Genomic DNA, 11,952 nt, shown 5'->3' with positions numbered 1-11,952 from the left:
TTCCAGCTCAGCCATGATCATGAACCCAGATTTTTGCACAGGTATACACATTCCTGGTTTTCTTAAACTCAGCACCCTAATCAGGAGTGGGCAGGATGACCATTTTATCAGTGCTATTTTTAAACAACTTGTAGGGAAAAGTTGGCAGCGTGATCCCAACTGTCCATGGCCTATTTTTATTGCATTTATTACAAGAAATAGAGAAAAGTAGTGAAATGATAAGAGAGCCAGTTTGGTGTGGTGGTGAAGACATCAGGCTAGAAACCAAGAGCCCAAGTTCTAGTCCCACCTTAGACACAAAATCAAGCAGTTTTGTTGAGTCAACAAAGGTATTAAAAAGAAAACCCTAAAATTTGCTTGTAGGTGTATACACACACACACACACACACACACACACACACGTACATGCATGCACACCTGTTCCCATGGCAGCCTCCCAGCTTGGTGTGCAGTGCACCAGATACGCTTGCTTACAATTCTCACTGGATATCAACTCATTAGAAGACACTGGATAGAAATGTGGAAGTGAGGAAATAATCCCTACAACAGCATTATTACCAACTGGTCTAGTTTGCTGTCGGGATGTTCACATTTTGAATGTTTTAATTAATCTATCGGATTTATTCCACTGTTTCCAGTGTATGGACAAAGCTAATTGTACACTGGAAATGAAATGTATAAGCATAATTTTTTTTAATTCAACCAGCGCCTACAAAAGATGCACATACTTAGCAGATCTTCTGTAATTATAGGCAAACTTTAAAAAGGGAAGAGATAAAAAAAGTATGGTTGCTTCTTCAGTACCTTTTAATTCAATGGGACAGATGACCAGTAGGTTCAGGGCAACCTAGAAAGGACTTGTTCACACTTCACATAGTTAATTGGGAGCATCTGAGACTGTAATGCGACCCCATGAGGGGGATGAGGTAAAGCCACAGAGGACCGGACAGGCACCTGAACGGATGGAGAACCTCCAGGCTCACAGAGAGAGAAGGGGCACGCCGGCTGCCCAGAACCACTTTCGGGAAGAAAGCAGGACAACCGCCTGCACGAACTGCCTTGTGGACTTCTTGGGGACATCGAGCCGGCCATTCGGAGGCACGGGATGCTGTGCTAGCAGGTCCCACGATACGGTTTAATCGAGTTTTTATGTGCCCTAGAATTCACACGTTATTCTTGAAAGATAAAAATAAACTACAGTATCGCAATCACAGTTTTGTTTAATTATTAGCCTAACTCAGGGGTCGGCAACCTCGGCTCTTTTATGACTCGTGGACTTCAACTCCCAGAATTCCTGAGCCAGCATAGCTGGCTGAGGAATTCTGGGAGTTGAAGTCCACGAGTCATAAAAGAGCCGAGGTTGCCTACCCCTGGCCTAACTGGCCGACCGGCATTCGGAAAACGTAGTAGAACAGGGGTCTTCAAACGTGGCCCTTTTATGACTTGTGGACTTCAACTCCCAGAATTCCTCAGCCAGACAAGCTGGCTGAGGAATTCTGGGAATTGAAGTCCACAAGTCATAAAAGGGCCAAGTTTGAAGACCCCTGTAGTAGAACAAGACAGGATCCGGCCCCCGGTCGTGGGGGGGAAAGCTCAGTCCAGCTCCCGCACCTGAGAGAACGTCTCCGCACGTGGAGGCTTCGTTATGGCGACCAGGAGCCGGAGCGGACCGGCTTACCATAAAGCGCGTTTAAAGTTCATTCCAGCCAGCCGGCCTAGGAAGAAGCCTCTGGCGCACCGTCATTCCCCCCGGGGCTCCTTAGGCTGCGACTTCCTCCCTCGGGGAAGGCGAAGGGGCGGCCCCGGGCTGATCTCCAGCCCGGGTGGGCGGATCCGGGAGGCGGTCTCGCAGGCCAGGCATTAGAGCGCAGGTGGCTCCGGCTGGGAGCTGCAGTCGCCTGCGGTGGCGCTTGGCGGGCTCCGGGCGTCGAGGAGAACGGGAGGCGCTGGTCGTCGCAGCTTGGGAGCCCCTTTCTCCGCCAGTGGGAAAACACCCCCCCCCGGAGAATCTCAGGGTCTCGCGCCTTCACGGAACGCGTCCCGACCCGGGAGGCGGCAGGAGCCGGTCGGGGATTTAACTCCGGGCGCGACCGAAGCATGGGGGATCCGCGCCTTCTCCGCGCCGCCGCTTCTGCGGCGTGGCCGGCCGCCCCTCTCCGTGGCGCGCCGTCGGGCGCAGGGCCCCGCTGACCGCTTTTCCTCTCGGGAGCCGGAGCAGGAGGACGCGCGCCGGCTGCCCTTCCTGCCGTCGGCCGGGCCAGATTCTCCTTCTCCTCCTCCTCCTCCGCGCGGGATCTTTCGGAAGAGACTTTGGGTTTCTGCCGAGGGCGAAGTTAAGGCGAAACTTTTCCCGCGGCTGCGGTGGCGGACCCAGCCTCGCTCTCCGCGCTGAACTTCCAAGCGGAGAGCGAAGGAGCGAGGGCCCTCCAGGCTGGCTTGTTGTTATGGAGTTCGCCTTTTTTTTCTTTTCTCGGGTTTTATCCCCCGCGCGCACCTGGGTGGCTGGAGCAGCGAATCCTCCGCGGAATCGGCAGCGACCGCTCTTGCCATGGGAAGACTTGGGGTCCTCGGGAGGGGAAAGAAGGCCGCTTGGGGGGCCCGCGGACGTTCGCCGGGACCGCGCCACCTGTGAGCGTCGCGCCTCCGGCCCTGGAATCAGCCGGAGGGCTTAAATCGAAGGCAGGAGCCGCCCGGGAGGAGGCGAGCGGGAGGGTGGCCCGATCCGCGCCCTGCGCTTGGCGCGGCCCCTGCGCCTTGCCATGGCCGGCTTTCGCCCCGGCCCGAGAGACGCTTTGCTGAGCCTTCTGCTGTTCTTGCTGGAGGCTCCCGCTCCTGCTCCGGCTGCGTCCAAGGCCATCGTCTGCCAGGAGATCACCGTGCCCATGTGCAAGGGCATCGGCTACAACCTGACCTACATGCCGAACCAGTTCAACCACGATACCCAAGACGAAGCTGGCTTGGAAGTGCACCAGTTCTGGCCCCTGGTGGAGATTCAGTGCTCTCTGGACCTGAAATTTTTCCTGTGCAGCATGTACACTCCCATCTGCCTGCTGGACTACGCCAAGCCTCTGCCGCCCTGCCGGTCGGTATGCGAGAGGGCCAAAGCTGGGTGCTCTCCTTTGATGAGGCAGTACGGCTTTGCCTGGCCGGAAAGGATGAACTGTGATAAGCTGCCTGTTCCGGGAGACGCAGAGATGCTATGCATGGATCACAACCAGACAGAGGCCACAACCTTGCCCCCGTTGTTTACCAAGCCCACCCGCTCTTCCAAAGGAATCCAGAAAAATCTCACCCCCCTAGCCAGTGGTGACTGCAAGAGAGTGTGCGCCTGCAAAGAGCCGCTAGTCTTCATCTCCCAAGAAACTCACCCGCTCTACAACAAGATCGAGACTGGCCATGTGCGCAATTGTGCCATTCCTTGCTTCCAGCCTTATTTTACCCAAGATGAAAAAACTTTTGCCACCTTCTGGATTGGCTTGTGGTCCGTCCTTTGTTTCATTTCCACTTTCACCACAGTGGCCACCTTTCTGATCGACATGGAAAGGTTCAGGTATCCTGAGCGCCCCATCATCTTTTTATCAGCCTGCTATCTCTTTGTATCCATTGGCTACATCATCCGGCTGATTGTGGGCCATGCTAATGTGGCCTGCAACAAAGATTACAACCACATACACTACGAAACCACAGGGCCTGCCCTTTGCACTGTGGTCTTCCTCCTGATCTATTTCTTTGGCATGGCAAGCTCCATCTGGTGGGTCATCTTGTCCCTTACCTGGTTTCTGGCAGCTGGGATGAAGTGGGGGAATGAAGCCATTGCTAGCTACTCCCAGTATTTTCACATGGCAGCCTGGCTTCTTCCTAGCGTAAAGTCCATTACTGTTTTGGCCCTGAGCTCAGTCGATGGGGACCCAGTAGCTGGGATCTGCTATGTGGGTAATCAGAATATGGACAAGCTGCGGGGTTTTGTCCTCGCTCCGCTGGTGGTATACCTTTTCACCGGGACCATGTTTCTGCTGGCTGGTTTTGTATCCCTCTTCCGAATTCGGAATGTGATTAAACAAGGGGGCACAAAGACGGACAAGCTGGAGAAGCTGATGATTCGTATCGGGATCTTCACCGTTCTTTACACTGTCCCAGCTACCATTGTGGTGGCTTGCTACATCTACGAGCAGCACTACAGGGAGAAATGGGAGATGGCTCAGAATTGCTCCTGCCCTGGGGACAAGTCCAGACTGAAGCCTGACTATGCTGTTTTTATGCTCAAGTACTTCATGTGCCTGGTGGTGGGCATCACCTCTGGGGTCTGGATTTGGTCAGGCAAGACGCTGGAGTCTTGGAAGCAGTTCACAGGTCGATGCTGCAGGGGAGGGAAGCCCGTGAGCGCCACCATGTACAGTGAAGCCAACATAGCGCTGACAGGCCGGACTGGGCTTCCCACTTCTGCTTCCTACCACAAACAGGTTCCCCTGTCCCATGTGTGAAAAAGCATCTTGATTTGTCATTAGGGGGGCAGGTAAGCACCATTCATCCTAGGGCCCATCTGGAGCCTTTCTGGAGTTTTGCTCATTATGGGCCTCCCAGGTTTGCATCTGGTCTAAGAAAAGGGGGATTATGCACAGGTGAGGGAGGGAGAAGATCTTGCATATGGCCAAAGGCTGAGACCTCAGAGTTGGTAGAATTCCACTGTGCCCTTGTGCAGGGCACGTTTAGAGTCAAACTATATATGATGGGAATTGGGCAAATCCATCTCTGGACAAGTTTTTGCTTTTTGATAATGAAAAAAATCCATGGGAGCTGCAAGAGGAAGTGAAATATAACAAACAACAGGGAAGATGATATAATCTTTTCTGTTCAATCTGCTTAATTCAAAATTAAACCAGTTCTTTTCACTCTCTCCTTGTCTATTCTGAGAAAGCTCAGAATGTGTAAGTTGAGCAGATTACAAATAACAAATCTAAAGTTTAAACAATTCCTAAATTTCTGTTTGACAACTATCCTTTTCAGCAAGCAAACAGTGCAGGCATGTACATGTTTACTTAGAAGTAAATCTTGTAGCTTTCATGGAATTTAACCACAAGAGGGAGAAGGTAGGACTACATATTTGACTCTTAGTAGGCACCTGCCAGTTTGAGAAATGTTCCTGCAATTAGTCATTGCTCATCTACTACATTCCAGTAATGTAGTTATATCTCTGTTGAAATTACAGATTCAGATTAAAAACATGGAATCAGTTTGAAGGGGAAGGTTTACTTTAAAGTGATCAGTTGTGACTGTAAGATTCGGCAGAATCCAGTTTCATGTTTTAGTTTGGGCTGGTGTTAAATCTACCCTCATCCTTTTTTACACAGATCTTTGCCAGATAGCCACCCAAGACAGTTAAGTGTCTCTCCTGTGCTGCTGATTTCCAAATGATAATAGTGAAGGCAACCTGTTTTCTTTGGAGTTGATACAGAGCAATATATGCAGTGTAAAATCTTATGAATGAAAGCTTATTCACACTTGACAGAAGCAACATCTTGCTGGAGACATATGTAGCTTGCTTGATGTTTTGTTGAGTGCCGTGGGAATTAGTTGCATGAAAATTTGGCAGCAGGGCAGCCTTAAGATGGGGCAGACATTTCCACTTGCTGTCTGTCATGCATTGAATTGGTACAAAGTTCTTGGCTGTTGAAGTTAAGGTCGGGCAGGGACAGAGGGCAGTTTCCATCACGTCCCTATTCCACTCTTAGAAAGCAAGAACACCTGTTCATCTGTGAAGATTGATCCCTTGGATCTCACCTTCCAGAGAGTGGTCATCATATCTTTTAAGCTGTTTGTAACCCTTCTGAAATTGCCATCTATTAACTAATGTGAAACAGTGTTAGCAATAGCCATACTCAGAAAAGTCCCTCTCTCGTCTCCAAATGTTAGCAATTTAAATATACAGGGAGTATATTGCATAGCCCTGGAAAGTAGATTGCAAGCTTTTACTTTCTTTTTAAAGGCCATTATTTCTAAAGATAATTTATACCTACATGCCTGTGATTTGACTTAACTCTTCACAAATTTCATTCTTTCCTTGCTCCTCGAGGCTATGTTTTTTATGTAAATTGACCGCAGAGATAAATCTAAATGAATTCAGTGAGGCTTACATGTGTTGCTAGAAATGCTTGACATGGACTAATATTCTCAGTTCTTGAGAAAGATTAGAAACACCCCCTTAGAAATTCTTACATTTCTATGAAGAATCAAAAATGAAAGTTTTTGTCCCAGTAAGTTAACATGGTTCGTGGCCTTCCGTCTGTGTGCAGAGGAGAGGTAAGATATCTATGGGCCTTGCCAGGACTTCTCCTAAGGTCTAGGGAATGGCAGCAGAATGTCTTTTTGCTGTGGGAATTGTGTAGGCTGGGAGCTGCCAGAAGTAAGAATCTGGCTTTTGTTTTCTAGGAAGACCTCACGTGTGTTCTGGCCATAGTTAACTGAAAGCAAGTATGCCACTTGAAAAGGTCGTTATCTAGTTCCTGGAGCAGATGGTTATGGTACGGAGGGTCAGATGTTCAGCGCATACCTAAAGTAGAAAGAGACTGAATGGAGGTTTGACCAGGAGGTTGCAGAAACGTGGCCAGAGAAATTGGGGCCTGGACTGGAGTTAGCAATACTTGGCCTTATTCCTCCTGTTCTATGGAAGATAGCAGCAGGAACTGCTGGGGCAGAATATTGATTGTCTTTGATCACGGTTCTACAGTTGATCAGTAATGGACATTACTCTCCAACAGCAAGCAGTAACTCTTCCCTTGAAGCAACTGCCCAAGAGAGGAGGCCTGCATTTTCTCAGTCGTGTGACACTATAAAGACCACGGAGCTTATTTGTGAACTTGAGTCCATCTCAGCTGATGCTCTCCCACAGATGCAGTTTAAGCTTGGCGGACTATGTACTTACAGCCAAGTATCCCTCTTCATTTACATGATGAACTCTAAACCACAGAAGCTTATACAATCTTTTTGGTTTGGTTCTTTCTTTTTCCTTTTAAGACTATCTAAGACTCTTTATGGCTCTTATTTCATTCAATAGTTTAAAAGATCTTTAATACAACCCAAATAATTACTGATAAAATAATTACAAGGTTTTTGAGAATTACTTGAATTAAAGAACTGAAATCCTAAAAACTAACATAATTGGGGCCTAGATGCTTATTTCGGAGCTAGAAACGTTCCCAAATCTCTGGGGCAAGTGGCTGACTCTGAAGGAGCTTTTCCACAGGCAGGTTAGGGGCGTCTAAGTGCTTGAGGGATTTATATATGTTTTTTTGTTTCTGAGATGGATCCCGATCTGGATTACACTGCAGCAACCCTGTTAGCCACATTGAACTTGCCTTCAGTCATCTTCTGAAGAAGGAAATATTTAACCTAGTGCTACTTTTCAGTGATCACATAGCATGTATAATTCCTTCCTTCCTTTATACAGTGCTGCTTTACTTCTCTGATTAACAAATCAAGCCTGGGTGATGAGGGTTAAGTAGAATAGAAGATCCTGTCTTGAAGGCAGAGAAAAAAAATATTTTCTGGCTCCTCCCAGTGCATAGTTCTGACTGTGGTGCCTACTCACCAGGGCACAGCCGAAAAAGATGTGTTAGGCACAGACACCTGGATGTTTGGTATCAAGTAGAAGACCAACTCTATTCCATTATTCAGGTTCATTTCTTACAAGTGGGAATGTATAGTGGAAAAGATGCTTTCTTAAAACATGTACTTCAGATTCACTGCCCTTTCTTAAGAGGTGGGAAGAGTTCCAGCTTAATTCTTGAACAGTATAAACTCATACTCAAAGAAAATCACAATTTACTCTCAAAGTTATGACTTGAATAATATTTACTTGATTTAAAATAACAAAATTCATTTGTTCTGTCCACTATGTAGTAATCAAAATTCAGACATTTGAGAAATCTGGAATTTCAACTGAAATGACTTACCTAGAATCGTCGTTCCATGTCCTGTGTCGGCATGCAGGACACTCATCCTAGAACAGTTGACTTCACTCCCAACTGTCTGCAAAGATTTGGATCAAAACTGCCCAAGGTCCACTTTTGTTTCTTGAGAACGTCATGGCACTGCCCAACCATGTGGACAAAGAATACTGATTTGAGGGTTGCAAACAAGTTAAATCTAGCTGTATAATAAACAGGGTTGGAGAACATTCTTAGCATCCACTTACCACAGCTTTTTTTTCCTCAGTCCACTCTATGATATAAAAGGAGGTGGGGAAGTTGCCATCCATTCAAGTATAAAATTAACCATCTTGCTGCACTTACTTGAATTAGATCAAATGGGTCCGTGTTATGAAATGCCTGGGACGGGCAACTGCTCTATTGCATGTCTTGCCAAATAGTCCTCTTAGCCTGTCATGTGAATGGCTGAAACATTTTTTTTCACAGGGCCCTGCTAGGCTGCTGAATTTAAGGTCCCTCACTATCCAACTGCACCAGTTTATTTACAGGTACCCCCCCCCCATCCACTGCTTGTCAGTATCCCCGCCCCAGCTGATTTTAAGTACATAGTCTTAATGGAAGGAAATGGTTGCTTGCTGATGCATTAACATCTACCATCTATTCTGAAGAAAAGCTAGGAGGCTGGAGCAGCCTCACAAATGTGCTTTCTGTCTGTTGGGTGCTTGGTGATGCCCCCATAAAAGCATCCCAATAAGATCGTGACTGCATGAGCCTCCTTCTGCGGCAGACCTTTTCGTAAAAACATTTTCCCAGTATTCAAATAGGCTTTTTGGCCCCCAAAGCTAAGGTACTGGAAAACAGAGTGAGTTCTAATTCCAGATGGAAATGTTTGCCTGACAATAACCGATCATAGATGTTTAATAATAGAACCATAGATGTACAGTTAGAGCAGTCTTGAGCTTTCTTCCAGTGATAAAATAAGGCCACTCATGAAGATGATGTGATCCATGGTGGTATCCTGGATAACCTCAGACTGACAGGGAAAGGCTACAACAAAACTGTTACAGCATTTCAAGTCAACCTAAAGTTTTATTGCACCCTTTCCCACCAGGGCAGTGAACTGGGGAACTGAGCACACATCCATCTACAGAATTTCATGGCTGGTGTTTTAGGAACATTACTGCTTCCTGTAAGCAAGCTGAAAAGGCATGGCTTAAAAAAATAGAAAATTAAAAAACAGTATGGAAAGCTTTAATTCAGTGTAGAAAACTGTCAAGTACATTATTAGCTTTGAAAATAAGGGTTTTTCTAAGCAAGGTAATACAGGGTTTCTTTAAGCTATTGTGTACTCTAATATAAGATCGAATTACATGTAGTATAATATGTAAATAGCTGTATAATTGTCTTCAAAGAAATACATTTATATATACTGAATCTAGTGTGAATATCAGATATGGGTTGGGAGAAGATTGTACATTTTTGTCAAAACAATTTGAAAGCTGTAGATAACAGGAGGAAAGTTTAGGGCATTAAATCATTGTATTTAAAGTTGGATTCATGCTTAGGTCATACTGTCAATTGTGCCTTGTGGAAATGAAATGCAGTATGATTATGAACATGGCAAAAGTGACAAAAGATGTAAAAAGCTTTTTTTTTAAAAAAAAAATGGACTTCAGTCTATCACCTTAATAAACATTTAAAGATTATGGTATACGTATTTAAGAGATGATTGTTTAATATGGGACCACAAATTGACTTAAACTTTTAAAATATGGCTTAGGTTACTTACTGCTTGTTTATTAATAAAAATGAATCAAAGCCCAAAACTAGTGGCAAAGGAGAAGCACAAGGTATACAAGACAAATTATTGACCCAACACAATGTTTGAATACTGTAAGTATATGTGCATATGGTATAATTTGAAAATATAAAAAAGACAAAATGTTTAGAATCTTTACTAAATAGGACACACCTCCTTCAAAGTAAAGTATAATTGTGTTTTATGGTTTCTGATTATGATGAATAAAATAGAAAGTCACATCACTACATAACTTTTCAGGGTCCAGCCTAGAAAAAATGTCACCTTCTTTGTCCTCAAAATACTATCCTAAAGACATCTTTCTAACCTAACAAGTCAATGATAGGAGATGAATGTTTCCTCTTGAATGTTGGTGGTTGGGAAGACTTCATAGACAAGGACAAGCTGTCTTCAAACTTGGGCTTTTACTATTAATCATAATGAGAAGCTAAGATAAAGCAATATAACTACAAACCTAATTTATCTCCCAACCTTACTAAAAGATACAATTGCTTTTTTCTGTCACTGAAGAAAGGTATCTCTGCTAGAAGATTGTGGTTAAAATGGAAATGCTCTTCCATGGAAGGAAATTTCTTCTTTGGGTCAGACAGGTTTTGAAACAGCTCAGGAAGAACTCTCAAATATAAGGAAGGAAGAAAAGAGCGTGTTCACTTTTGATAATGCTCAGATGAAGGAATACAATGGAGCTGTGCGAGAGGCACAGCTTAATTTATAGACGTTGACATCTTGCCACTAAGTAGGAAGCTAGTCTTGCCCTTGCGTCAGTGGCAGGGGTGAGAAAAACAGTACTGCAAATGGAAAACATCTGGATCCCTTGTAAAAACTTCATGAGTGAAGCAGGCCAAGTTAACAGTAACAGTTCTCCAAGAAACATCTAGCACAGCACCTGCCCTCTGGAATAATATTCCCCAGAGAGTCATATGGGTCCCACCCTGGTGATGTTCAGAAATCATTGAAAAATTGACTACTGACTTTGGTCTGTGACCACAAACAAATAAATTGAATTGACTACTGTATTCTCCCAGGCCCTGTGGATTTTGTCTGTTATGTGTGGTCACCTTCTGGATGTGTATGTTCTTGTGTTACTTTACTCTTCTTGCTTTTAAAAGTGAAAGCATGTGAAATCATATAGTCTCTCTAAACTGTTTGTATCTATGTTTATATGTTAGCTAAGTAAGCATGGAAAGGAGAGCCATCTAAATCAAGCTTTACTTTTCTTCCTAGAAAAAAAAATGGGGATAGATGTGTTCTGATAAAGGAGAAAGAGCAGAGAAATAATTAAACTCGCCATTAGTATCCAAACCCATAGCTTGCTATGTTAAGGTGCCCTGAGGTTGAGCTTGTATATGGCGATTGCATGTAGGCAGCTCTCTTGGCACCACTACAGAAGCAATTTGCCATTGCTGCTTTCTACTGTTTTTTTGACAATGCTTTTCCAGATACACCAAGAGCCTTAGAATTTGCAGCTCATCCCTCATCCAAGTGCTAACCAGAGCTGATGTCACATAACTTCTTAGGTCAACCAAGGTTAGCTAAAGGTCCTGCCACCTGCTAAGCTCCCCTTACCGTGAGGAACACGTGATTTAGGTGGTGGCAAGTCTGACTAGATGCGATGTTGCAGATTCTGAAAGAAAGCTCATGCCTAGTTTTTGTTCCTGATCATAGATGTGTTCTTATTTTAGTATGCTGTTTTCTCCTTCCCAAAGACGGTTTAACAGAACTATTGTATGTACATTCATTTTGTTTTGTTTTTTAAACATGCTATCCTAAATTTTAAACTGGAATCAATTTTTAATGAAGTCTCAAATTCTACTGAATAATATAGTTTCTTTTTTTGTAATATATTTTATTGATTTTTTAAAAACATAAATCAAAATAATTGGTGAACAGTGTGTTGTCTGGGTTACATTTGTAAAACAATCATTAACAATTGATTTCTATAATCCATAATCCACATAATGGTTTTAGTTGATTTCCTCTTTTCCCAAAATATCTTCTTTTGCAAACATTGAGTTAATACAATTCTTATTGTTTTGAGAGATAACAATTAAATATAATTTTTCCCAATATTCCTGAAAATAATAGTCACATCAATATAATATTTCTTTTCTATCCAATCATTCTGGTTGCCTTATCATATATCCTGTTACAGTCCTTATTTTAGTTTGTTTCTCCCACCAGATTCTAAGTATTCTCACTGGTTACGAT

General features: G+C 44.3%; 1 protein-coding gene across 1 annotated transcript; it reads left to right on the top strand.

Moving 5' to 3' along the window:
* Nucleotides 1-2,759: 2,759 nt before the first annotated feature.
* Nucleotides 2,760-4,481, top strand: FZD5 (frizzled class receptor 5; the record flags this gene model as incomplete). Its single annotated transcript, XM_081314849.1, has 1 exon — nt 2,760-4,481. The coding sequence occupies one exon, from the start codon at nt 2,760-2,762 to the stop codon at nt 4,479-4,481; it is 1,722 nt and encodes a 573-aa protein (XP_081170975.1).
* Nucleotides 4,482-11,952: the final 7,471 nt, after the last annotated feature.

The sequence above is a fragment of the Vipera berus genome (genome assembly GCF_964194415.1).
Source record: "Vipera berus genome assembly, chromosome: 1".
In the NCBI taxonomy this organism is placed as follows: domain Eukaryota; kingdom Metazoa; phylum Chordata; class Lepidosauria; order Squamata; family Viperidae; genus Vipera; species Vipera berus.
This window is presented reverse-complemented; position numbering and strand designations above follow the sequence as displayed.